Source organism: Muscardinus avellanarius (genome assembly GCF_963383645.1).
Source record: "Muscardinus avellanarius genome assembly, chromosome: 12".
Classification (NCBI taxonomy): domain Eukaryota; kingdom Metazoa; phylum Chordata; class Mammalia; order Rodentia; family Gliridae; genus Muscardinus; species Muscardinus avellanarius.
In genome coordinates this window covers 72,317,296-72,343,859 of record NC_137798.1, presented here as the reverse complement: position 1 = coordinate 72,343,859, position 26,564 = coordinate 72,317,296, and the positions used below count along the sequence as shown (strand labels likewise).

The 26,564-nt window shown below is 47.9% G+C and overlaps 2 protein-coding genes across 3 annotated transcripts in view; one reads left to right on the top strand and one right to left on the bottom strand.

Annotated features, from left to right (window-relative positions):
- Window positions 1–519: 519 nt before the first annotated feature.
- Window positions 520–9,919, top strand: PIGH (phosphatidylinositol glycan anchor biosynthesis class H; the record flags this gene model as incomplete). Of its 2 annotated transcripts, none has more annotated exons than XM_080707798.1 (4): window positions 520–699; window positions 4,063–4,272; window positions 6,508–6,588; window positions 9,827–9,919. In XM_080707798.1, 4 exons carry the CDS (start codon window positions 520–522, stop codon window positions 9,917–9,919), a joined length of 564 nt encoding a protein of 187 aa, XP_080563924.1. The 2 variants fall into 2 exon arrangements, with proteins under 2 accessions (XP_080563924.1, XP_080563923.1); XM_080707797.1 differs by having other exon boundaries at window positions 6,505–6,588.
- Window positions 9,920–12,673: 2,754 nt separating this feature from the next.
- The window catches only part of PLEKHH1 (pleckstrin homology, MyTH4 and FERM domain containing H1), a gene marked incomplete at both ends in the record, with an annotated part of 44,509 nt that continues 30,618 nt past the window's right edge, over window positions 12,674–26,564 (bottom strand). The window contains 13 exons of the mRNA XM_080706974.1: window positions 12,674–12,835; window positions 15,060–15,206; window positions 15,462–15,548; window positions 17,786–17,915; window positions 18,026–18,168; window positions 20,044–20,185; window positions 21,106–21,206; window positions 22,144–22,299; window positions 22,836–23,013; window positions 23,488–23,585; window positions 23,925–24,101; window positions 25,146–25,258; window positions 26,442–26,550. Of these exons, the coding sequence (XP_080563100.1) occupies window positions 12,674–12,835; window positions 15,060–15,206; window positions 15,462–15,548; window positions 17,786–17,915; window positions 18,026–18,168; window positions 20,044–20,185; window positions 21,106–21,206; window positions 22,144–22,299; window positions 22,836–23,013; window positions 23,488–23,585; window positions 23,925–24,101; window positions 25,146–25,258; window positions 26,442–26,550 (1,743 nt within the window). The remainder of the gene's footprint in view (window positions 12,836–15,059; window positions 15,207–15,461; window positions 15,549–17,785; window positions 17,916–18,025; window positions 18,169–20,043; window positions 20,186–21,105; window positions 21,207–22,143; window positions 22,300–22,835; window positions 23,014–23,487; window positions 23,586–23,924; window positions 24,102–25,145; window positions 25,259–26,441; window positions 26,551–26,564) is intronic.

Sequence of the window (26,564 nt, the reverse complement as noted above, 5' to 3'; positions counted from 1 at the left end):
ACCTTGTCTTCTCCCTGTCTCAGCCTCCGAAGTACTAGGATTACAGGCGTGAGCCACCATGCCCGGCTTGAAGTTTCTAGAAAAGAAGCTACTTGAGGGCAGAGACCTTGTCACTATCCTCAAGCACCTCAAACTAGCCGGCATAGCAAGGGAGGCGTGGAATAAATACCTTGGGACTCACTCTGGCTTACAAATAGAAATCAGTGTGCTGCGTGAACACAAGTTAATAGAGGTTTCAATCTGTCCGCAAATGCGGGCTCCTTAGAAACTTCTCTAGAGAGACAGTACCAGAACTCCCCTTGAGCCCCAACTGGAAACCCACCCCTTCTCAACTGCTCGGGCGCGCTCGGTGCGCAACTGCGGCTGCGCGGAGCCTGGCGGGGCGGGGCCTGGAGCGAAGAGGCGGGGCCTGGAGCGAGGGGGCGGGGCATGGGGCGTGGCGCGCCGCTCCCGGAAGCGGCTCGGGAGCCAGCGAGACTGCGCGGTCCGCGGGTGGGCTAGAGCGGCGCGCGCGCGGCCATGGAGGACCAGAGGTTATTCTCGGACATCTGCGGCGGCCGCCTGGCCCTGCAGCGCCGCTACTACTCGCCGTTCTGCCGGGAGTTCTGCCTCAGCTGCCCCCGGCTCTCGTTGCGCTCGCTCACCGCTGTCACCTGCACCGTGTGGCTGGCGGCCTACGGGCTCTTCACCCTCTGGGAGGTAATGGCGGGTCGGCTTCTGCCCGCAGGGGCCGCCGCTCCCGCCCCAGCCTCTAGGCCCGCCTCCTCAGGGGTCGGGCCGGGAGGGCGGGCTCGCGCCGGCTCTGGGTTCGCCCCTCGGTGCTGGACAGCGCTCCTCTTCCTTCTCCCTGGTGTGGGCGCTGCTCTGGTGCGCGGGTCGCTCAGCTACATCTAGTGCTTGCGCGACGGCCAGGAAGGGTCACTACCCCGTGCTCTGAGTCGGACCCGCGCGCAGTCCTTTAATTGCACGAGTTCAGAGCACTGAGCATCCTCAGCCATCACTTTCCAGAGGTAGCAGCTCACTGCTAGTACCTTACATAGACTCTTCCAGAACCTGGCTTGGCCTCCGTGTGTGTGTGTGTGTGTGTGTGTGTGTGTGTGTGTGTGTGTGTGTGTGTGTAGGTAGAGCATGATGTATAATTTTTTCTAACTCCTGTTTTTCAAGGCAATTTAACGCTCTTATCCTTTCCCCAATTTCAAGTGTACTTTCTAAACAATGATGACATTTCGGACATGCGTGGTTTAGCTTCCAAACTCATTCCTATTTTCTCTGAGCCTCAGCTTTCGCATCTCTGAAATGGCATTAATAACTATTTAACTGTATTGTGAGGGTCAAATGCAGTAACTCTGTGACAATTCTGAAATAAAAAGTATCTAAATCACCCTTTTCAGGATGTGTTCTGGCTTCATAGAGAGGGCCCTTGAATGAGTACATTATTCCAAGAATGACCTGACTAGACAGACCTGAGTAGAGTAGGGCTGTTTATTTCTATAATTTGCATGTCTTTTCCATTACTGCATTCATTAGCTTTTTTTCCCCCATGAAAGCATATTTCAGAACATGGTAATTTAGCATAGAAATGGGCAGAAGTAAGACTGCCTTAATTCGTACCAAATTGTATCTAGAAGTTTTTCCATATGTCAATTCAAATAATTGGCTTGAAAGCCCCTTCTCTCCCAAATTTAATTCATGATGTAGTTGAATTTTTATTACTATTACAAGAATTAGAAGTGCTAGGAATTAAACTGAGGATTTCAAACATGCCAGACAAGTGCTTTACTACTGAGCTACACACTCCTAGCCTAATGATTGAAATTTTTTGTGGTACTGGGGATTGAGCCCAGGGGTGTTCTGCCTCTCAGCTACACCCAGCTCCATTTTATTGTTTGTGAAAAAGTGTCTCACTAAGTTGCTCTGGCTGTCCTCCAACCTGTGATCTTCCTGTCTCAACCTCCAAAGTACTGGGATTACAGGCATGCACCACCATGTCTGGTGATTTTTCAAGACTTGCAGAAGGCAGGTGCGATAGTTTAGATCTAGTGTTCTTCACAAGGCCTATGTATTAAAGGCTTGGTCCTCAGCTTGGTGCTGTTGTAAGGCGGTGGAAACCTTAAGAGGTGGGGCCTAATGGAAGGGTAAGTCATTGAGGCATGCCCTCAAAGGGAATGGGACACAGGCCTCTTTCACTTCCTGGTCACCATGAGGTAAAGAGCTTACTCCATGCCAGGACATACTCATGTATGTTCTGTGACCTTGCCACAGGGCCAACTGACCACAGATTGAAACCTCCAGAATTGAGCCAGAATAAACCTTTCTTTTTCCTTTCTGTGCTGGGAATTGAGCCTAGGCCTTTGCACATGCTAAATAAGTGCTCTACCACTGACTGCACCCCCATCCCAAATACTCTACCTCCTCCTCCTTCATTGAACCCAGGGGCATTCTACCTCGGAGCTATACCCCCAGCCCTATTTTTTAATTTTTAATTTTGTTTTTTTTTTTTTTGTACTTTTTCCTTTGCGGGTTTGGGGATGGAACCCAGGGACATTTGACCTCCGAGCTATACCCCCTGCCCTATTTTTTATTCTTTATTTTGAAACAGGGTCTCACTGAGTTGCATGGGGCCTCACTAAGTAGCTGAGGCTGTCCACGAACCGCGATCCTCTGGTCTCAGCCTCCTGAATGCTGGGATTACAAGGGTGCGCCACCACACTGGCTTAATTTTTTATTTTGAAACATGATCTCGCTAGGTTGATGAAAGTCTCACTACTTGGTGAGGCTGTCCTCAAACCTGCCATCCTCTTGTCTCAGCTTCCCAAGTACTGGGATTACAAGCATATACCACCACACCTGGCTAACCTTTCTTCTTTTTTAAGGTATTTTGTTATAGTAACAAAGCTAACACAGCAAACCAAGGTGATCAGATACCAAGGGTGGGCATTCTCTTTAAACTTAATTCACCAAGAATTTTGCTGCCATTTTGCACATCCAACAAAGACAGATGCCACGGTCATGACTAGAGTTAAGTCTAGTCTGACTAGAGTTAAGTCAAGGATTATCTTGACTTGGAGTGAAGTTCAGCTGTGACATCAACTTCTATAGGTGTGAAGACTCAGTTTAGATCCAGAAACACCCCACAGGCGGACAACTCCCCCTGAGAGCGATTATTCGCATTTGTGGTATCTGCTCAGTACAAAGAATAATAAAACACTTCCTGTCTCCAAGGAATATGGTCCAAAATTACTGAATTTCACTGATTTTTAGGTAAACACACACAATTCGACTTCAGAAATGTTAAAAGTTTGTAAATGTGTCTTAGACTCAAGGAATATATAACAACTACCATTTTTTAACCCTTAATACATTGCTTCATCACATTCAGCCATAAGTAACCCAGAATTAAAAGCCTGAAAAGACAAGGACCAAGAGGCCATGGGTGGGAAGGTTGCAGTTCACATAAGAGGCCAGTTGACTCGGGTGCTTTTCATCTCCCCACCGGTCTACCCTAGTGCACTTCCTCGTCCTCAGCTGAGCACTCCGCTGTGGCAGAGGTTATAGCAGCTCCAGACATCCAGACCTCACCACGAGGCACTTTCTTCCTTCTCCCAGACCCTACCCCATCTCCTGGACCTGAATGTGGCATGCCCATTCCAAGACGATGCCCATTCACTCCAAACTCTACCAGCCATGGCCAGTGTCTGTTCCTCAGGTGAGCAGTATCTGCTTCTGTGCTAGGTGCTTTACAGATCCATCTGCAGTTCTTTTGCACTATCCTGCTGAGGGAGCACATTGGGTCTGGGTGCTTAAGGTGTAATTTTGGAAGAAAGACTTCTGAGATTGTTGTGATGGTAGACATTTTACTGAAAGTTCTTCCCAGACCTATTCATTAGTAGTCTGGATCTATTTCTTGGTGTACTTCTGTAACCCTTGAGAGTCCAAATAAAAGTGAGCACCTCTCCCTCCACACACGCTCCCCTCACCTGCTCAGCTGACTGTTGACTTGTCACTGAGTTGTGCAAAGGACCCCTTGGTAATCCCACTGCCCATGTCTGGCTCTCTCTTCAGAACAGCATGATCCTCTCTGCAGCCATCTTCATCACCCTCCTAGGCTTGCTGGGTTACCTCCATTTTGTGAAGATTGATCAGGAGACTCTGTTAATCATTGATTCCCTTGGCATCCAGATGACTTCATCATATGCTTCAGGCAAAGAAAGCACCACCTTCATAGAGATGGGCAAGGTCAAGGATGTCGTCATCAACGAGGCGATTTACATGGTAAGCAGCTGAGTGGTAAGTGTCGCAGGCCTCTCAGGGGGGAGTTGTCCGCCTGTGGGGTGTTTCTGGATCTAAACTGAGTCTTCACACCTATCGAAGTTGATGTCACAGCTGAACTTGAGGACCCTCTTGCAGTACTTGTAGTGTTTCTTTTTTTGGCTGGAGTGTTTATAGTGAAACCTATATTGAAAAGATACATCCCTTTACAGTTATGCTTCACTTAGTGAGGGATATGTTCTGAGAAATGCATGGTCAGCCAGTTTCCTCATTGTGCAGAAATCATAGCATATACTAATACAAGCCAGTGTGGGATAGGTCACTCACTCAACCATAGCCTAGATGCAGTCCAGGGATGCAGTAAACCAGAGATGTTTGAGGCTGCTCCCAGCACTACATGGCTTACTGGTTTATAGTAAACTCTTTTATAAGTAGGAATATACTCTAAAATAATAAAAAGTATAAACTGGGTGTTGTGGTGCATGCTTATAATCCCAGTAACTCAGGAGGCTGACACAGGAGGATCATAGGTTTAAGGTCAGCCTCAGCAACTTAGATGCTGTTTCAAAATAAAAAGTGCTGGGGTTATAGCTTGGAGGCAGATTGCTCTGGGTTCAATCTCCAGTTTTTTTTTTTTTAAGTATAGAATAGTAAATGTATAAACCAATAACATACTTTTTTTTTTTTTTTTTTTTTGCAAGTTGGGATGGAACCTAGGGGCATTCTACCTTGGAGCTACACCCCTTGCCCAATTTTTATTTTTTATTTTGAAACAAGGTCTCCCTAAATTGCGGAAGGCCTCACTAAGTACTGAGGCTGTCCGCGAACTGTGATCCTCCAGTCCCAGCCTCCCGAATGCTGGGATTACAAGCGTGTGCCACCATACCCAGCTCTCACACAGTTGCTTATTATCATAATAAGTTTATAAGCTATACATAATTGTATATTCTGTATTTTTACATGACTGGCAGCATAGGAGGTTTGTCTATACCAACATCACCACAAATATACAAGAAGTACATTGTACTATACATGATGTCATTAGCTTAGTGATTTTTAAGCTCCATTATAATCTTATAGGACCATCATTGTTGACTGAAACATTGTTTAAGCAGCACATGACTATTTTTAGAGACAGAGCAGACTTTCATGGATGGGGAGTCAGTACTTCCTGACTCCCTATCCAAAATTATCCTGTTTTTTTTTTTTTTTCTTTTGACACCGGTTCTTGCTGTGTTACTCAGACTGGCTTCTTTTTTTTTTTTTTTTTTTTGGTGGTACTGGGGTTCCTGGAAGCCCTTCTACCTCCGGGCTACACTCCCAGACCTATTTTTACATTTTCATTTTGGAAACAGGGTCTCCTAAACCAGCGCGCGCGGCTGGCTTCGAACCTGCACGATCCTCCTGTCTCTGCCTCCCAAGCGCGGGGATTACAAGCGTGGGCCACCAGACCCGGCTCAGACTGGCTTCTAATTCCTAGGTTCAAGGGATCCTCCTGCTTTAGCCTCCTGAGTAGCTGGGACTACCAGTGTATGCAGATGTGCTTTTTTTTTTTTTTTTTTTTTTTTTCTGTCTGTCTTTTAAAGAATGAGAATATACTTCTTCACCACTTCAGAAGCTATCAGATATTCTACTATTTAGAGATAACAATTTAGGAAAAAGACTTGAAGCTGGGTGTGGTGGTATACATTTATAACTCCTGTACTTGGGAGGCTGAGATAAGAGGATTTTAGGTTTACGGACAGCCTCAGCAATTTAGCAAGGCCCTCGGCAGCTTAGTGAGACCCTATTCCTTTTTTTTTTTTTTGGAGGTACTGGGGGTGAAACCCAGGGGCTTTCTACCTCCAGGCTATACTCCCAGACCTATTTTATATTTTGAAACAGGGTCTCACTAAGTTACTGAGAACCTCACTAAGTAGCTGAGGCTGGCTTCGAACCTGCAGGATCCTCCTGTCTCAGCCTCCCAAGTGCGGGGATTACAAGCCTGCGCCACCACACCCAGCTAGTGAGACCCTATTTCAAATTAAAAAAATAATAAATTTAAAAAATAATAAAATAAAATGAAAATTAAAAAAAATAAAAAGGGCTGGAGGCTACGGGTGTAGTTAGAGGTAGGCTGTCCCTGGGTTTAATCCCCAGTACTACTAAAAAGAAAAAAAGAGTTGAGCCTTCCTTTGAAAGAAACACATGTACACAGATGAGTGCCACTTAAACCTGTTCTTTATTTTCTTACAGCAGAAAGTGATTTACTACCTCTGCATTTTATTGAAGGATCCAGTGGAACCACATAAGATATCCCAAGTAGTACCAGTCTTCCAGGTAAAACATTTCTTCCTTTCTCAGTGAAATCCTCTACCTTTTCCTCATTTTGCATATCTACTGCCACTTATGTTAACTGAATGTAAACTTCTTTTGTTAAGAGTATTGGAGCCAGGCGTGGTGGTGCAGGTTTATAATCCCAGCCTCAGCTACTACTTAGTGAGGCCCTTTATAACTCAGTGAGACCCTATTTCAAAAAATAAAGAATAGCCAGGCGTGGTGGCACACGCTTGTAATCCCCACACTTGGGAGGCTGAGACAGGAGGATCGCATGGGTTCGAAGCCAGCCTTAGCTACTTAGTGAGGCTTTCAGCAACTTAGTGAGACCCTGTTTCCAAATAAAAAATATATATATAAAAAGGGTCTGGGAGTATAGCCCGGAGGTAGAAGGCCTCTGGGTTCCACCCCCAGTACCACCAAAAAATAAATAAATAAATAAAGAATAAAAAGTAGGGCTGGGGTAGAATGCCCCTGGATTCCATGCCCAGTACTGCAAAAAAAAAAAAAAAAAAAAAAAGAGTATTAGAAGATATCTAACAGCTAATTTTGTTATTTTAGAAGTTTCTCTCTGAGGCTGGGCATGGTGGTGTATCTGTAACCCGTAATCTCAGTACTTGGGAGGCTGAGACAAGAGGCTCACAGGTTCATGACCAGGCTCAGCTACTTAGTGAAGCCCCAAGCCCTCTGTAACTTAGTGAGACCCTGTTTCAAAATAAAGAATTAAAAATAGGGCTGGGGGCATAGCTCAGAGGTAGAATGTCCCCGAGTCCCATCCCCAGTTCCAGAAAAAAAATAGGGAAGGGGGTATAGCGCAGAGGTAGAATGTCCCTGATTTAATCCCCAGTACCCACACATACACAGAGAATTTTCTCTCTGAGGCAAAGACAAGCCATCAAAAATATTGAGAAATCATGCAAATTTTGGAGAAAATAAACATATAGCAATTCTGCCTACAAATCACCACTCAACTACTTTATCAGTTTACCAATGTAGTTTTACATAGATATCAATGAAGTACATATGCCATTATATACTACTTTCTGTTTTTCAGTCATCTAATATGCATCTTTTCTATAAAGGTCATTCTTTGTGGGGGGTGGTGGCTCACGCTTATAATCCCAGCATTTGGGAGGCTGAGACCAGAGGATCACGGTTCGCAGACAGCCTTAGCTACTTATTGAGGCTCTCCACAACTTAGTGAGACCCTGTTTCAAAATAAAGGATAAAAATAGGGCAGGGTATGTAGCTTGGAGGTCAAATGCCCCTGGGTTCCATCCCCAGACCCGCAAAAAAAAAAAAAGAAAAGTCATTCTTCTTACTATTTTTGTGTGCATGGTACTGAGGATTGAACCCAGGGGGCATCCTACCTCTAAGGTACACCCCTTGCCTTTTTTTTTATTGTTTGTTTGTTTGTTTGTTTATTTTGCAGTACTGGGGATGGAACCCAGGGGCATTGTACCTCCAATCTACACCCCTATTTTTTAGTCTTTTATTTTTTGAAATAGGGTCTTGCTGAGTTGTGAAGGGCCTCACTAAGTAGCTGAGGCTGTTTGTGAACTGTGATCCTTCAGTCTCCAACCCCGGAATACTGGAATTATAAGTGTGCGCCACAATGCCCAGCTTATTTTTTAATTTGAAACAGGACTTCACTAAGTTAATGAGGACCTTGCTAAGCTGCTGAAGTCTCAGCCTCCCAAGCATGCCTCCCAGGCATGTGCCACCCCACTCAGTTTATACTTATTTATTTTGTGGTACTGGGATGGAACCCAGGGGCATTCTACCTCCAAGCAATACCCTCAGCCCTATTTTTTCTTCTTCTTTTTTTTTAATTTTTTTTTATGCGGGTCTGGAGATGGAACCCAGGGGGATTCACCCTCCGAGCTACACCCCCTGCCCTATTTTTTATTCTTTATTTTGAAACCGGGTCTGAGTTGCAGAGGGCCTCACTAAGTAGCTGAGGCTGTCCGTGAACTGTGATCCTCCAGTCTCAGTCTCCTGAATGCCAGGATTACAAGCGTGCACCACCACGCCAGGCTTTTATTCTTTATTTTGAAACAAGGTCACACTAAGTTGCGGAGGGCCTAAGTAGCTGAGGCCATCTGTGAATGCAATCCTCCCCTCTCAGCCTCCCAAATGTTGGGATTACAAGCATGCACCACCACACCCAGCTACTTATTATTTTAAATAATTAATTGTATTGCATCATACTGGAATGTCAGTTTATTTAGATTCTGTTGTTAAGATTTTTAAATCAGACCCAGGTTTTGCTCTTACAAAAGAACGCTCTTTTTTCTTTTTTGCAGTCTTGGGGACTGAACCTAGGGGTGTTCTGTCACTGACTTACATTTCCAGACCTTTTTATTTGAGGCAGGGTGTTACTAAATTGCCTACGCTGGCCTTGAACTTGCAGTCTTCGTACCTAATCCTCTGGAGTAGCTGGGACTACAGGCATATGCCATCGTGCCTAACAGTGCATTTTAAAGTTATTAAAGTTTGTATTTCTTAAAGTATAGGTTTTTAAATATTTCTTCTTAAACTATCTCTTCTATTTAGTCAAAAAGTATCTAGTATTGATTATATATTTGTAACAATTCTTTGTATATTTCAAGTAGCAGTCTTTTATTAAATATGCTCCCCACAGATAGTTTTCCCATTCTGTGGTTTTTCCCATTCTGTGGTTTTAATTTTAATTTTGGTTGTGTCACATTTCACAGTACAAAACATTGTCATAATTTTAACTTAAACCACCCTTCTTTTTTTTTGGTGGTACAGGGGGTTGGAACCCAGAGGCGTTCTACCTCTGGACTATACTCCCAGACTTATATTTTTATAGAGATTTTTATTTGGAAACAGGGTCTCAATAAATTGCTGAGAGCCTAAGTAGCTGAGGCTGGCTTCAAACCTATGCGATCCTCCTGTCTCAGCCTCCCAAGTGCGGGGATTACAGGCATGTGCCACCACGCCCAGCTAAACCACCTTATTCTTCTTGCCATCATAAAATTTAGATGGGTTAAAAGGTGTCTTTTCATCTCCTTCTCACACAACTCTCAGGCTGGCTGTTGGCCTCTTTGGGAGTCCTCCCAGCAAGGTCTTGGAGGCTGGAACTTCCTGCACTCCGAGGTGGCACTTGTGCCGTTTAGACCCTTGTTGCAGCGAGTTTGAGGCTGCGTGTGGACGCAGCAACTAAGCAGTCTCTTACATTCACCTTGGCCCTGCATTTCTCTCCTTTGGAATTCAGAGTGCCAAACCCCGGCTGGACTGCTTGATTGAAGTATACAGGAGCTGCCAGGAGATTCTGGCACACCAGAAAGCCACATCAGGAAGCCCATGAGTGCCGGCATTCAGGCCAGTACTGTCTTATGTGGGAGGCGACTCCTAAGCCACCGTGGCTGGGTTGTTTCCTGTACTGAGAGCCACCGGTGGACACAGCACCAGGAGCCAGAGTGGATACGGTGGACCTCGGAGCCAGAATATCTGGCTAAAGATACTTGTGTGTATTCCAGTGTTACCATGTAAGGTTTTGCCTACTCTACTAACCGAGGAGACCTTAAGAATTTTGATATGCTATGTCATAAGTAAGGTCAGCAAAGAGTACTTAGTTTTGTGTAATTCCTCAACACACTCAGGTTTACTCTATGTTGGACTCTGTGGAGCAAGACATTGGGACACTGGCATTGGATCCCCTGAGAAGGGTACAATTTCCATCTGCAGAGAACTCCTGTATAAAACTTAAGGAAAAATGTTAAGCTCTTCAGGTACAGGTTAGCAGAAATCAATGTCCTAAAGAAGTCTAATCTCTGTTGACCTAGCTCCTGTGTTTGTATAGGATAATTTATGATGACTCTTAATAAACATATCTCCCTCCAAAACATGGACAGTCATCAGTCATTGCTTGGTTCAGAGCTGCTTTTTATTGACAAACATGGTCATGGTATTTCAGTCATGGATATCAAGCACATTAATCCTTTTTTTTTTTTTTTTTTTTGGTGGTTGGTACTAGGGATTGAACTCAGAGGCATTCTGTCTCCTAGCTACACCCAAGTCCTATTCTTAGTTTTATTTTGAAACAGGGTATCGCTAGGTTGATGCGTTTCACTACTTGCTGAGACTGGGTTCAAGTCTGTGATCCTACTCTCTCAGCTCCCAAGCACTGGGGTTACAGATGTGCGTCACCATGTCCAGCTACATTAATACTTTTTTGTTATTCAGCATTTCTTTTGTTGTTGTTCCCCAAACTATTTTTGCCAAGGAGAGTAAGAGTAAGACAAAATATGAAATAGAAATTGGTTACCAATTAGAAATTTGGTTACCAGACATGGGACACTCATGCTAAACGATAACAGGAAAATTATAGAAGCCTTGGTTTTAAAGGCTGTTTCTTCTGCATAAAATAGTAAACTAAGGGAGGATTCCTGAAGGGTTGGGAAGTAGGAGAGATGGTGAGGGGAATAATCTGATCCCTAAATTCAATATGCACATAGATCTATTCCTACTTTCTTTGGAACCATATATATATATATATATAATTTTTTTTTAAACTTGCAGGTAGCTAATATCCTTATTGGCTTAGAGATGCTCAACATATATATTAGAGCTGTAGTCTCTGCCTTTTGCGCCTGCCCTGGAAGGGTTTTCCAGGGCTCTGCTGTGTGACTTGTTTGAGGTAGAAATGTGTAATCTAGATCCCTAGATCCTAGTGGTGATGAGGGGGACCAGAAATGGCTATAAAACTGCAAAGAGACAGAGGCTCTTGTGCCTGTTTCCATCCTGCTTGTCTGTTTAAAGGGTGCGAGAGGGGATGTTTCCAGCAGCTGAGGTGTCCAGCCAAACGAGTTCCATCCTTAAGAGTTTTTGCATGTGCAGCCCACACAGGGTTAAAGGCTTAGTTCTTAGATATTCCTGTTTAACCCCAACTTTTCAGTACTTTATTGAGAAATGGTAAGACTGGCTTGGAACTATGAAATAAAACTCAATTTCTGAGGTGTTGGAAAATCAGAGTATGCACTCTTTTGTTTTTATTGTTTTTTCTTGCTGGGGCAGGGGTGTATACAAAGATCACTTCCCCTGCGCTCAGTGAGGTCTGGGTTGAGGGGATTATGTCTCAGGGAGGCAAAGGGTGAAGAGCTTTGTACTTCTTTCACCCGATGCTCTTAGGCGAGGGCAGACAGCACAACATGCCCTGCGCTTCCAACTAATTCCCAGTGGAAGTTCACCAGGAGTCTCAAGGAGCATACCTAGCCTTCGAGTAGGGGAGGGTCTTCTGTGTTCCCGACTCATCTTCGGTGGCCTCACAGAACAGCAAAAAGCAGAGAGCATTTGCTTGGTCTTTCAGAGAGTGGGGAGATGGTGGCCACCTCGTCCTTCAGTAGTGAGCACAGGCTTCGCTGGTCTCTGACCAGGCGTTAAGAGGAGACAGGGAGAGGTTGAGTTGACCTGCCTCTGCCCTTGCTTGCTTGGACAGGGCGTGAAGCTGGTTCAGCTTACAGTTTAACATGAAGGGGAAACTTGAAATTCAGGAGGGAAAGTATGTCACCCACAAGGGGCACTGCAAATCCTACTCAGCAGTAAAAGGGAGAAGTTAGTTAACTTCTTTTTCTACAGCCCTGCCAATACCTTTCCTACCTGGGAAAGGAAGTCCAGTTTTAGTGCTAACTTCATCAGTTCAGGTGAATTGGAACTTTTAGTCTTATTCTGTTCAGGGATTTTCAGAAAACTTCAAGTATAAATCCCCAAATAGTAACTATATACAATATAAAGAACGTTAGTGCAGACATCCCACATATAGCACTGCTGCCCTCAGTAACAGGGGACCATCCCTGTCTTGTCTAGAATCAAGTAGCATCCAGAGTCAGTGTTCTTGTGGGAAAAAAAAAAAAAAAAAGGTAAGTAGTTTCTACACTGGGTCTGGATTTGTAAAAGTTGGGCCCTGAAACACAAGGCACGTAAAGGTTTTAGACACTGGAAAACACATTTCACAGGACAGGTGGGGGAGCTGTCAGACTCATCACAGTAGTATCAGACCCAGGGGTATAAATCTCTAACCCCAGAGGCACCAGTGGTGGTGGTGGAAGGGGAGGAAGAATATTCACAGCAACGCTGGCCCCTTGGGAGCACAGGAAACAGAAGCAAAAAACCGTTGTCCGTCCAGCTCCCATGGCTGGTGGGCTGCAGGCGGGCTGCTGGGGGCGCTTGCAGCCACAGAGCAGTGGTTCATGTAGCTGGCCATGATGAAGGTAGCTTCCGCAATCTAAAGAGGTAGAGAAGCAAAGGAATCAGATAAGGCTTGAGCTCTGGCTGTTACACTGGGGACGTAAGCCCCCTGGGCTCCAAAGGGGATCATTCATCTGCGAGATGACATCATCTCTGTGAGATCCAGAGGCCCAGGGATATGGGCTGCTGCTGGTCTGAGATCCTCCAAGATGCACAGTGCCCTCCTGAGAAAAGGAGGGTCGATGATGTGCTCGGGTCATCTCTACAGCCAGGGAAGAGGGCCTTCTGAACAAGGAATCCTGTCCTTTCCTTTGCCATGGACATTATTAAAAGGAGTAGGAATTTGGCAAATTCTACTTTAAGAGTGGAGTTGGGCATGCCTGTAATCCCAGTACGGGAGGCTAAGATAGGAAGATCGAAAATTCAAGGTCAGCCTCAGCAATTTAGTGAGACCCTGTTTCTAAATTTAAAAATACAAGGAGCCAGGTGTGGTGGTACACACTTGTAATCCCAGTATTTGAGAGGCTAAGACAGGAGGATTACAGATTCATAGCCAGCCTCAGCTACTTAGTGAGGCCCTCCACAACTTACTGAGATCCTGTTTCATGTGTAAAAGTATGAATATGGCACGGTTACCCTGGACAATCATTGGTGGGAGGGGGGAAGGGAAAACGGGGGCTAGGGGGAGAGGGCACCAAGTATAGTTTAAATGTATACCATTTATTTTCAATAAAAATTTTGTATTAAAAAATAAAAATAAAACTTCTCTAAAAATAAATAAAAAAAGAATAAAAAAGCTGGGTGTGGTGGCACACACCTGTAATCCCCACGCTTGGGAGGCAGAGACGTGAGGATTGTGCAGGTTCGAAGCCAGCTGCGCTCTCTGGCTTAGGAGACTGTTTCCAAATAAAAATGTAAAAATAGGTCTGGGAGTGTAGCCCAGAGGTAGAAGGGCTTCCAGGAACCCCAAGCCAGCCTTTGCTACTTAGTGAGGCTGTCAGTAACTTTGTAAGACCCTGTTTCAAAATAAAATATAAAATAGGTCTAGGATTGTAGCCCACAGGTAGAAAGCCCATGAGTTCCACCCCCAGCACAACACACACATACACACACACACATCCCACACACGAATAAAAAAGCCAGGTGTGGTGACATATACTTATAATCCCAGCATTTGGAAGGCTGAGTCAGAAGGATTGCACGGTTTGCAGACAGCCGCAGCTGCTTAGTAAGACCCTTTGGAACTCAGTGAGATCCTGTTTCAAAATAAAGAATAAAAAAATAGGGCTGGGGGTGTAGCTTGGATGTAGAATGCCACTGGTTTCCATCCCCAGTACCAAAAAATAAATAAATAAATAAAAATGGGGCTGGGAGTGTAGCTCAGAGGTAGAATGCCCAATCTAAATTCAATCCCCAGTTCTTCAAATAAGATGGGCTGAGGTAAAATGCTCATGGGTTCAATCTACAGTTTAAAAAAACAAACAAACAAACAAAAAAACTGAATGGAGAATGCTGGGTTTCTGGATACTCTCAGAAGGGAGTTGGGAACAAGTCAGAACGTAGGCTTCTGAGCCTTTGTGATTGTTACTTTTTGGAGGAGTGCTGAGTAGTAAACCCAGGGGTATTCTACCTCCAAACCACAACTCCAGCCCTTTTCATGAAATTAGGTCTTCCTAAGTTGCTGAGGCTGGCCTCGAACCTGCGATCTTCCTATCTTAGCCTCCCAAGGCCTGGGGTTGTACAAGCGTGCCACCGCACCCTGCTTGTCATTATTACTTTTGCTACTCAACATTTCCTGTGCTGTGTGGGAACAACGCCTTAAAGCAGAAGAGGTCTTTCCACTGCACAAAACCACAAGGGAGGGGAGTACCATGGAGACCATCCCACTCGTGGATAACACGAGTCTGACAGCAGAACCGGGGTATAAAGTGAGAGCACCTTACAGAGGAAGCTGCCCCTCCTCAGCCCGCCGCACGGAAGATGAACAGATGGGAACCACCCAGGCCTGAGTGGTTCTGGGCCGAGAAACTCACGGAAGATGAGTGAAAAGCTGGACTAGAATTGGTCCCCTCGCCATGGCCCTTCTACCTGCGAGCTCAACAATGACGCCGTGATGCAGTGCCACCGAACCTCTGCGATGCTGGTTATGTACAAGGCCAAGGGTTTTGTTGGGGGCAGGGCCCTTCTAGTGTCCTCTAAGTTCCGAGCTCACCGCCTCGCGCTTGACCAGAGTAGAGCAGCGTAGTGGCTCTGCCACTCACCTTGGGGGCAGTCATCCGGAAGATCAGCTTCTCAATGCGGCCTTTGCCGGAGCTCTGGTCTGCAACGGTTCTAATCACAAGCATGAAGTCATCCCTGCAGCCACCAAAGGTCATCACTGAAGAGTAGGGGTAAGTGATGTGCACTTGCTGTGGAAAGGAGCCAGTGAGTTCTGGGGACACGCCCACCTGTCTCTTCTAGGTACAGATATAGCTCTAACCGGGAAGGCACTGGAACACACATCCTGAATATAAAGAAGCTGTGTCTAGACTAGAACACAGCACTGCTTGCGCAGGGGGTGGAAGTAGAGGAACCATGGTCACCTAACTCAGGCCTCAGAGTCCAGAGAGGAGAAGACGAGGGGTTCTGAGGAGGAGGGGGTGGAGCCAGCCCTCCTTCCATACCATAGTGTGGTGGTCCAGGATGCTCACGCCGTCCTCATTCACAGCAATCCACACCAGCGTGTTCTCCTTGGAAGGCAGCTGGGCAGGCTGCAGATTGAGGAAAACCCCGTCAACATGTCTGTGGTTACAGAGTGTGACTATAATATTTTTTTTTTTTTTTTTTTTTGGCGGGTCTGGGGATGGAACCCAGGGGCATTCGACCTCCGAGCTACACTCCCTGCCCTATTTTTTTTATTCTTTATTTTGAAACCGGGTCTCACTGAGTTGCAGAGGACCTCACTAAATAGCTGAGGCTGTCCGCGAACCGCAATCCTCTGGTCTCAGCCTCCTGAATGCTGGGATTACAAGTGTGCGCCACCACGCCCGGCTTGACTATAATACTTTCTAAAGATGAAGGTACAGCCAGAGGTCTGCTTGGCAGTAACTGTCCACCTCATCTTGGAAAAAAGCATACAGAATGGACAGGCAAGGATGCCATGGCAAGAGGCATCTGGCCTTAGGGCTCTGGCCACTGCTAGCCATCCCAAGGATGGAGTGGGTCACATCCTGCCACAGAACTCTGGATGGAAAGCTCTGGACTGAGAACAGAAGCCAGCCCCACCCAGTTCTGTCATTTGCGTGGGGAACAGGCTGCTTTTCCCTGGCTCTCAGGAAGAGTATTCCACCCAAAAGCCAAAGTGCATCTTGCTTTATCCAATTTCCTAGTGACCGGGAAAAAAAAAAACAGAAGAGAAGAATGCAAGCTCAAGGGGCTTTAGGCCCCACTAGTGAGCATGTGACCACCTGGTGGGTATTTTCCTGGAATTTTCAATGCCAGGCTGCAGTAGGGTAATCCACAAGCTTATCTCTCTCCTACCCTAATGGTTGGTGGAGAAGGAGACAGACAGATGGACACGGTCACCTTTTTTGAACCAAGTGGGCCTCCATGATAAGCCTTTACACTATGCCTGTACTTTTCCCTCGTCGCACTTGTGACCCCTTGCATAGCTCAGTGGTAGGGTACCTGCCTAGCATGTGCATGTGCAAGGCCATGGGTCAGTACCAGCATGTGCGCGTGTGTGTGCACATGTACGCACACACAAATATCTATAGAGATGGGGGGAGGACAGAAAAACAAGTTTGTAGATGATTATTTGATTAATGTGCACCTTGCCCACTAGATGAGGACCTTCGCAGGGCAAGGGCTGAATCTGCTTTATTCACTTCTTATAACCTCAAACAACTAGCAGTAGGTAGAGTAGGGGCTCATCAACTATTTGTTGGATGAATGGTGAATATCCATTTCTGATCTGTAGCTTCAGTGAACAGGTCCATGATCCAGTTTAATGTCTATGATTATAATGTCTGGTCATAGGATAATGTCTGTTATTATCTATAAAGTCCATGAACACCAGACGCCCAGAGAGAGAAAGTGCCAACTAAAATTACTATTGGCCTCCTGGCCTTTGTGCAGAGGTAAAATTAACTGTTGCCTGAGTAGTCTGATTCCTCTATGTACTTTGCTAAACTAGTAGGGATGTATTTATTTGGTTATATATTGTTCTCTCCTTCAAAAAAATTTTTTTTTTGTGTGTGTGGTACTGGGGACTGAACCCAAGGGCATTCCATCTCCAACCTCTACCCCCAGCCCTATTTTACTATTTATTTTAAAACAGGGTCTTCATGCCGGGCGTGGTGGTACACGCTTGTAATCCCTGCACTTGGGAGGCTGAGACAGGAGGATCGCACAGGCTTGAAGTCGGCCTCAGCTACTTAGTGAGGCTCTCAGCAACTTAGTGAGACCCTGTTTCCAAATAAAATATAAAATAGGTCTGGGAGTGTAGCCCGGAAGTAGAAAGCCCCTGGGTTCCACTCCCAGTACCACCACCAAAAAAAATAAAAAACAAATAAAATAAATAAAACAAGGTCTCACTGAGTTGCAGAGGGCCTCACTAAGTAGCTGTGGCTGGCTGCAAACCTGCGATCCTCCTGTCTCAGACTCCCAAGTACCGGGATTTCAAGCATACACCACCATGCCCAGCTTTCTTCAAACTTTTTAAAACAGAAAGCACTCTTGAGAGGGTATTGCCAGGATCCTTGTGTATGAATTAACGAATCTTTGAGAAGTAGCACTGATAAGTTGCATTAATAAAGGAAACATGAAAACCAGCAATGAATCCCGACTCTGGTCTGGATGTGGAAATGCAGGGCAGGCCAGAAGTGGGTGGAGAGAGCACGGTCGGCAGTGTGGAGGGGCTCAGGCCTGCCGGGTGGGGAGCACAGCTCTAGAAGAAGCTGGCTGAGGGCATCCCGAGGGTGTGCGCCCTCCTCCCACTGGCTCCTACCTGAGCGGCGAAGAGCTTAGCACCAAAGAAAGGCCATTTCCGAGCGACGGTCAGGTAGATGCGGGTGCACTCAGGGGCGGAGCAGCCCTGCAGCGCGGCCCACTTCGTGGTCAGCATGTCTGCCAGGTGCCTGGTTTGGGCGGATGGAGAGAAACAATGCCAGTGACATGCCAACGTGTTCCCATCACTGTTCTGGGCCCCTCCACGGTGACTCCCCACGAGACCGTGAAGCCCACCTACCTCAGCTGCTCAGGGGGCGCCCCGTGTCTATAGCGCCTCGGGTAGAACCTGTCTAGGACCTGCTGGAGGAGATGCTGAGCCTTGGCAGGGGGTGCGCCTCCCGAGCCTGGCAGAATAGGCTTCTCCAAGTCCCCGTATTCTACCTGTAGCAGAGGCATGAGAGGTGGGTACAGTTAAAGAGGAGAACCCAAACATTATTCATTACGTTATTGATGGAATGTGAATGGATGTGAGGAATGTTTGTGAACAGACCTTCATCTTAAACCAACCCTCAGGGTTCGTGTGTGTGTGTGTGTGTGTGTGTGTGTGTGTGTGTGTGTTGCTAGGGATTGAGTCCAGGAGCATTCTACCTCTGACCTACACCCCCGTCCTTATATTACTTTTTTTTTTTTTTTTTGCCGGTCTGGGGATGGAACCCAGGGACATTCGACCTCCGAGCTACACCCCCTGCCCTATTTTTATTCTTTATTTTGAAACTGGGTCTCACTGAGTTGCGGAGGGCCTCACTAAGTAGCTGAGGCTGTCTGCGAACCATGATCCTCTGGTCTCTGCCTCCCAAATGCTGGGAATTACATGCGTGCGCCACCATGCCTGGCCTTATATTACTTTTTACTTTGAAAGAGGGTCTCACCAAGTTGCAGAGGGCCTCGGTAAATTGCTGAGGCTGGCTGTGAACCTTTGATCCTCCTCTCTGTCTCCCAAGTACTGGGGTTTTAGGTATGTGCCACCACACCCAGTGGTTTTAGTATATTATAGATTGTCTACACCAACTCTCAATTTGTAGCTCAGGTGACTGCCTTATCTAAAGACAGTTAATTAGTAGCACATAGGGGGGAAGCAATGTGGAAATTCTAGTTTCTAATTCAAAACTACGGCTACAGGATTGAAGATGCCGCAGATCCATAAAAAACAGCAGGGCTCAAACCCCAGCTCTGCTGGCTTCCAGCCTCGTGTCCCTTGACCAAGTTACTTAAGCTCTTAGCTTTAACTTCCTCAACGAAGTGGGGTTGAGAACTACATGGGAAAATAAAGACAAAATGCTTAGCCCAGGGCCTGCTCTGGAGCATTCTGTTACTACTTCCCCTTCCTCTCCAGCATGGAGAGCCAGACTTTTGCTTATGGAAACCTTACAGGTATCCCAAATAACTCTGGCTAGTTAGCCTCCTAAAGGTAATAGGAGAGTCAAGGTTTGGATGTATGTTCTTCCTGCTGCCTGTGTGTGTGTGTGTGTGTGTGTGTGTGTGTGTGTGTGTGTGTGTTGGGGGGGGTTAAGCTATATCCCCAGCCCTTTATTTTTTAATTTTAAAATAGGCTCTCACTGCCAGGCGTGGTGGCGCATACTTGTAATCCCCGCGCTTGGGAGGCGGAAACAGGAGGACTGCGCTGGTTCGAAGCCAGCCTCGCTGGCTTAAGAGACCCTGTTTCCAAATAAAAAAATTAAAAATAGGTCTGGGAGTGTAGCTCAGAGGTAGAACGGTTTCTAGGAACCCCAGTACCACCACCAAAAAAGAAAAAAAAAAAGGATTTCAGTAAGTTGCTAAGGCTGACCTCAAACGTGCCTAATTATATTTTTAATGTCGGCTGGTTTATAAATTTTACACCATATATGTTGTCCATATATATGTTATATATGTTATATATAACATAATAATGTTATATATAACATATAACATATAAATATGTTAGCTATGTTATCCAATTACCATACTTTAAACTACCCTATGGAGGCAGGCAGGGAAATTTTTTTTAGTGTCCAGAGAAAGAAACTAAGGCATAGACAAGTGGCTGTCCATAGATCTCACACTGCAAGGATCGCAAACCCATATAGGGGTGAGGAGCTCTGCAGTGTAAGAATCAGCAGCTCTCTGCACCAGGCCACCCTCTCCTGGGCACCACAGACCCTGCAGAACCTCCTGTAATCCAGGTTATGTGTTGATTACACCTGCTTGTGATTCCTTCCACCTGGGAGTCCCAAGATGTCATCAGACCCTCCTGCTCTTGAATGGACAGAAGTTTACCTGGGCCATCAGGGCAGCCATCTCAAGGGCCAATTCCTTGTTGACTGGAAACCTCCCCGCCACAATCTCGCCACTGGTCTGCGAGGCCAGCAGCAGCCGCTCTCGCTCCGTCTCCCCTTTGACTTGACTCCGGAAGTAAAGCCTATGGAGAAGAAAGTGCGAAGCAGCTGGGACCCAAAACGCAGCCAGGCCTTTTCTGCATCAGTTTACCTTGATTTCCAAAGTACCAAACCAAAACAACAAAAACAACCCTCGTTCTCTTTACTTTTTTGGGGGGAGGGGGCTTACTGGGAATGAACTCAGTGGTGCTTCGCCTCTGGGAGGTATCTCCAGCCCTTGGTGTATATGTGTTGTCACTAAGTTGTGGAGGGTCTCACTAACTAGCTGAGGCTGGCTGCAAACGTGGCATCCTCCGTTTCAGCCTCCCAAGTACTGGGATTACAAGTGTGTGCCACCACACCTGGCTTGCTCTTTTTTTTTTTTTTTTGGAGATAAGGTCTTGCTAAGTTACCCAGGTGGGCCTCACACTTGAGATCCTCCTGCCTCTGCCCCTTAAGTAGCTGGGATTACAGGTGTACATCATAACGTCCAGATGAGATTTCTTTCTTTTTCTTTTTGTGTTTAGGGATTGAACCCAGGGCATCCATCTCTGAACTACGCGCCCAGCCCTATTGTATTTTTTATTTTGAAGCAGGGTCTAAGTTGCTGAGGGGCTTGCTAAATTGCTGATGGTGGTTACAAACCTATGATCTTGCTGTCTCAGCCTCCCAAGTACTGAGATTACAAGTACACACCACTGCATGCAGCTGAGATATTTATTCTTAAATATCTTAAATACCCAATCTTACTATCAGAAGGCCACATGTGATGCCATTGGTGTGCTTTCTGGGCAGATTTGCATATGCACATGCTCACGCAGTCCAGGGAAGGCTGACGGAAAGCCCGAGCTGCCCAGGAGTAGGGCAGCCCGCAGGGCTACGCGGGCCCTGGGCCTGCCAGGGACAGGCCGTCCAGTTGGAGGTGATGCGCTGGCACCCAGGGCAGCCCGCTGCCCTCCCCCACCTGTTCTTGTATATCAGCTTCACGACGCGTGTCCCGCCCTCAGACTTCCCAGGGTGCAGCTCCTTCAGGGCCTGTTCCCACTTGGAGATGGCATCGCAGATCTTGAAGAGGCAAAAGAGAGAAGGCAGAGAAGCTGTTTGGGAGGGCAACAAGGCCAGCAGGGGCTGAGTGGGAGTCCTCCCATCAGGGTCTGACTCGGGCCTCCTGCTCCCGGGACGCGAGGCGCTTCCCGCTCCTCGCGAACAGGCAGGGGGCGGCCGGGCAAGGAGCGCTGTCCCACTAGCCTCACATGCACACATTCATTCATTCAGCCAGCCAGTCATTTGTAGAACTGGGGATGGAACCCAGAGGCATTCTATTTCCGCACTACACCCCCAACCCTATTTTTTTCTTATTCTTTATTTTGAAACAGGGTCTCACTAAGTTGTAGAGGACCTCACTGAGTAGCTGAGGCTGTCTGCGAACCTGAGATCTTCCTGTCTAAGCCTCCCAAGTACCGGGATTACAAGCGTGTGCTACCATGCCTGGTGTATACCCAGACATTTATAAGGATTATACGTGATATAGTTTTTCCAGACAATGGTGAGAGACTAGAGGCCTCTGTTTTGCTGCCACAAAGAAAGATTCTGGAGCCAAACACACAGTCATCGAGTGCGGTGGCACATTTCACAAGCACGTAACGTTTGTGGTGCTAATCTTAGATTGCAGTATGGAGTGGCCTTAAATCCCCTTCTTCATAGGCCCCTCCTATAGAGGTACCATAGGACCTTAAACACTGTAAGTACAGCCCAGAACCTAGCAGTCAGGGTGAGAGTGGGTGCTGGTGCTCAGTACGGTGCCTGTTGGGTCTGGGCATACGGCTGTGCGCCTGTGAGCGGGCACATGTAACTTGCAGTAGCTCAGCAGAGCTTCCCTGTCCGTATCCCAAGCGGAGAAGAGGCTCTTCCCCTGGGTTCTGCGCAGCCCCTGGAGGGAGGCAGAGTGTGCAGATCTCATCCCTAGACACAGGGGCACATGCACCAGGAGGGAGGCTGTCACCTTGACACTCCCCTGCAGGCAGTGTTCCAGGTCCCTGCCGGAGGGATCATCTGTGAAGAGGGCAAAGCCAGAGTGTGCCGACTTCCTCATGCCTGTCTCCTGATTCAGCCGGTGCAGGAACTCGTCAACTGTGGAGGAGCCGTCGAAGCCAACCACCTGGGGAGGGAGAGACTTTCTAAGGAGGAAACTTCCAGAGGCGCTGGCTGGGCTGGTGGGGGGTGCAGGAGAGCAGGTGGAAGAGGCAGGGGTGACCGCGAGAGCTAAAGCAAGTTGGTGTCCACGTTCACACGCAGGGGGCAGAGGGGGCGGAGGAATCTGAGCCTGCCCACTGCAAGCTAGAACTGCCCAGGCCTTGGGCCCGCCTTCACTGCCTCTCTTTTGGGGGCTCTGTCTCACGCGATCTTCTTGGTCAGTGTCTCAACTTTTATGTATGCAATGGATCCAAAAGGTCTACTTCCGGAGCATCCAACAGTGAAGACTTTTAAGTGAAACTTTAAAAGATTCAAGCTCCCTCTTCCCTATACACTAGCACTAGCCACCCCATTCCTACATCAAATCTTAGGCCTATCCTTTTTCTGGTTTGTCTAATAAGAATCTGAAAGCCTAAGGAGACTCGGCACCCCATCCCAGAGGTGTGCCCTGGGCAGTGATGCGGGAAGGTTGCGGGCAGAGAGCACACTCAGCCTCCTCACCTGGTAGGTCCCGTTGGCAAAGTGCACAGGGATGCTGAAGGGCAAAGAGTGGTGGAAGGGGTTCCGCAGCAAGATAGACACCACTTCCATGCGCGATGGCCTGGCCTCCCGCTCCCCCGTCTGCAGGGTCCGCTCCACTGCCCGCTGGCAGTAGGTGGCATACTGGCCAGTTTCATTTCTACAAAGACAGGAGAAAAAAAGAGGGGAATACTGGGCACCTGCTCATCCTGCCTCTTTGGTACTCAGGTGCCCACCCAGAGCTAGCCAGAACCAACACTGCAGCTGGGGCAGGCTGTGAGGAAAGCCTGGGCGGGGGTGGTCATTGTCATTCAGGACCTAGCTGTGGCGGGGTTCTCTTCTTGCAGAAGACAGAAGAACACAGCAACAGGGAATGAATATCTGGGGACGAACCGGGGAGCAGGGTGGCTTCGCATGAGAGCCCCCACAAGGCACCCAGGCACACAGGGTGGGTGCGGAGGAGCATAAGCATGCCTACACCCCACATGCCTGCGTGCGCACGCACAGATGGGCACGGCCTCCCCAGCCTGAGCGATCACGGGGGAGGGCTGACATGCTCTCTCTAGTCCCCTCCTCCCCCTAACCGTGCCACTGTTGGTAGGGCTGGACCGGCAGAGGAAATGCACGCGCTCACCTGGGGTCTGCGTGGCGTTGGAGCTGCTGTTTGACATACCAGAGGAAGTGATGCTGCGGCAGAAAAAGTGGGGCGCACAGAGCCAGGAGCTGCCAGCACTGCGGGGACACAGGCGGTGTAGGGTGACTCCTGGGTCTGCAATGCCCCCGCCCTCGCGGACCTGGGCTGCTGAGCCTCCTGCACACCTCTTTCCCCACGCCAGGGCCCCCAACCTTCTGTGGTAACCAGCATGGCCGACTTGGTCAGGCTCTGTCCCGAACTGCAGTCATGCAATCTGACCGTGCACAGCCAGGGAAGCCGTCCCGAGGCAGCTTGGAGCACATGGCTGCCCGATGGCTTGACTCAGAGGACACCCGCCCAGGCCCTTCCCCTCTCCCCACTGCTGACAGCCCTAGCCAGTGGTTCCGGTCAGCGGTTCTGTCCCCAAGGATGCCCACCTGCACGAGGGAGTGCTTCTGAGGTGGGCGGCAGCTGGTCTGCTTCATGAGCTGGCAGTAGATCTCGCTCTGCAGCTCGGGGTGGACCAGGCAGACCTGCAGCGCTGTCTGGGCCAGGGACACGTGGTAGTCCACCGAGGCGGCCTCCACGGGCACGTTGATAAAGAGCTGGCAGGACTGGAGGGGAGTGAGAGGGGCACCGCAGACACAGCCGCTCGGTTACTGTTGTACAGTGCGATGGCGTCTCAAACCCCAAGCCCCTTCTAGGAGGGAGCACTGTTGCTGTTTGGGAGCATCTCTGGGAGATAATCTTTCTTCTTTTACTTTTACAGTACTGAGAATTGAACCCAGGGGTGCTTTATCACTGAACTACATCCCTAGACCCAGATGTACGTGTGTGTGTGTGTGTGTGTGTGTGTGTGTGTGTGTGTGTGTGTTTGTGTGTGTGTGTGTGTGTGTGTGTGTGTTAAACCCAGGAGCGTTCTGCCTCTGAGCTACATTCCCAGCTCTATTTTATTTTTATTTTCAAACAGTCTCACTAAATTGCTGAGGACCCTGAACCTGCAATCCTCCTGTCTCAGCCTCCCAAGTGCTAGGATTAAAGGCATGTACCACCATGCTCAGCTCGGACCTTATCTTTTTACTTATTTATTTTTGAGACAGAGTCTCACTAGGTTTCCCAGGCTGGCCTTATAAACTTATTATCTTCCTGCCTTAACCTGTGGAGTAACTGGGATTACAGGCATTCAGCGTCACACACGGCTGAATCTTTCCTTCTTTAAGTGATCCCATTATATAAGCAGGATATATAGGCTTGCCTACATAAGCCGTTCATCTTTAAATAACAGAAAATTACTCAAGTGAGCACAATGAACATTATAAATAGGCCAGAATCTCTGAGGCCCAGAAGAGACATAAACCTGGCCTTTCCTGCTGGTAACTACAGGAGGAGGAGGCTCAAGGGACAGTTTTCACTGGAGCTTCCCAAAGTTCCAGAACCTCCTCTCCGCCTGCAGAAGCTTTATATGCTGGTTAAAGGAAGCCAAGGGGACCCTGTGGTATTTTCTTTCCCTCCTTCTCTGGATCCCGCTGTGGGCTGCCCCTGACTGCATGGGTCTCCCCGGCGTTTCTCGATGGCGGGCTCGTGCTGCTCCAGGCACAGCCTGGGCACACAGTGAGTGCCCCGCTGGTTGGTGGGCCTGGGCTATGCGCTCCCTTTACCTTGAAGAGCTTGAGGGCCTCCGTCTGCAGGGCCTCGGAGGGCAGGGTGGTGAGGGAGGTGTACAGCCCGTCTTTGCTGTAGCAGAGCATGGGGTGCCTCCAGAGGGGGGAGTCTGTCCAGAGCAGAGCACAGAAAGCAGCAGCAGTTACCAAGGAGGCGGGCGCCCACCTCCCACCCACCCAGCCCCGGCAGCTTCATGGAGAAGACAATGGCTGGACTCTCTGAGGAACATGGGTGGTGTTGGGTTTCTGATCCACAGATTGCAGGGAACGCAGGGTCACACTGCCATGTGCACACTTATAAGTGTGGCTGTGCAGGAAGGCAGCCACTGCTTTGCTGTGGAGCTGCAGCAAAGTATAGGTGTGCAAGAATAGGTGTGCAGAGGGGCCTCCCCCTACAGGGTCAGACCTGGCTGGACGAGCCTATGTACCAGGCTGAGCAGACTCGGTTCAGAACAGCAGTAAAGCGATGCGTTACTGCCCCAGGGCCCTGAGACTCAGAAGCAAAATAAAGACCCCAAGCAGCCCAGGCTTAAGCCAGCCTGATCCAAATTTAGGCTTCAATCTTTTTTATTTTTTTGGTGGCGATACCCACGGGCGTTTTACCTCCGAGCTGTACCCCCAGGCTATGTTTTATTCTTTATTTTGAAACAGGGTCTCACTGAGTTGCAAAGGGCCTCACAAAGTAGATGAGGCTGGCCACGAATTGCAATCCTCCTGTCTCATCCTCCCAAATGCTGGGATTACAAGTGTGCGCCACCATGCCTAGCTCTAGGCTTTAATTATTGATTAACACATTTTAACTATAGATTAACCTTCTTTCCTCAGCCAGCAAAAGCTACAGATTGAACAAAGTAAAACATTTACCCAGATCACTGGAAAGTCTGCTTCCCAGATAAACTCCCCCGATCAAGTGGTCACAGAGGGCCCTGGAAAGATCATTAACACAGCTGCAGGGCCCTGGGTGCTTGCTTTGGGTTCTTTTTTTACTTATTTATTCTTTTTTTTTTTTTTTTTTTTTTTTTTTGCAGTACTGGGGATTGAACCAAGGGACATTCTACCTCTGAGCTACACCTCCAGCCCTACTTTTTGTTCTTTATTTTGAAACAGGGTCTAAATTGCAGAGGGCCTCACTAAGCGGCTGAGGCTATCTTTGAACCTGCGATCCTCCTGTCTCAGCCTCCCAAGTACTGGGATTACAAGTGTGTGCCCCCACACCCAGCTTTGCTTTGGGTTCTTGACCAACGAGCACCCAGCTACCACCCTTGAGAACCAGTGAGGCCACCCCTGGCTTACCTGGGTCTCCCTCACCATCCATCAGTTGCCCAATGAGCTGTTCATAGGCAGTGCCCACCTTGGCACCACTGGCACCTGCAGCCACTGTAAGGTGGTAAAGCCATGTATCCTGGAAGAGGGTGG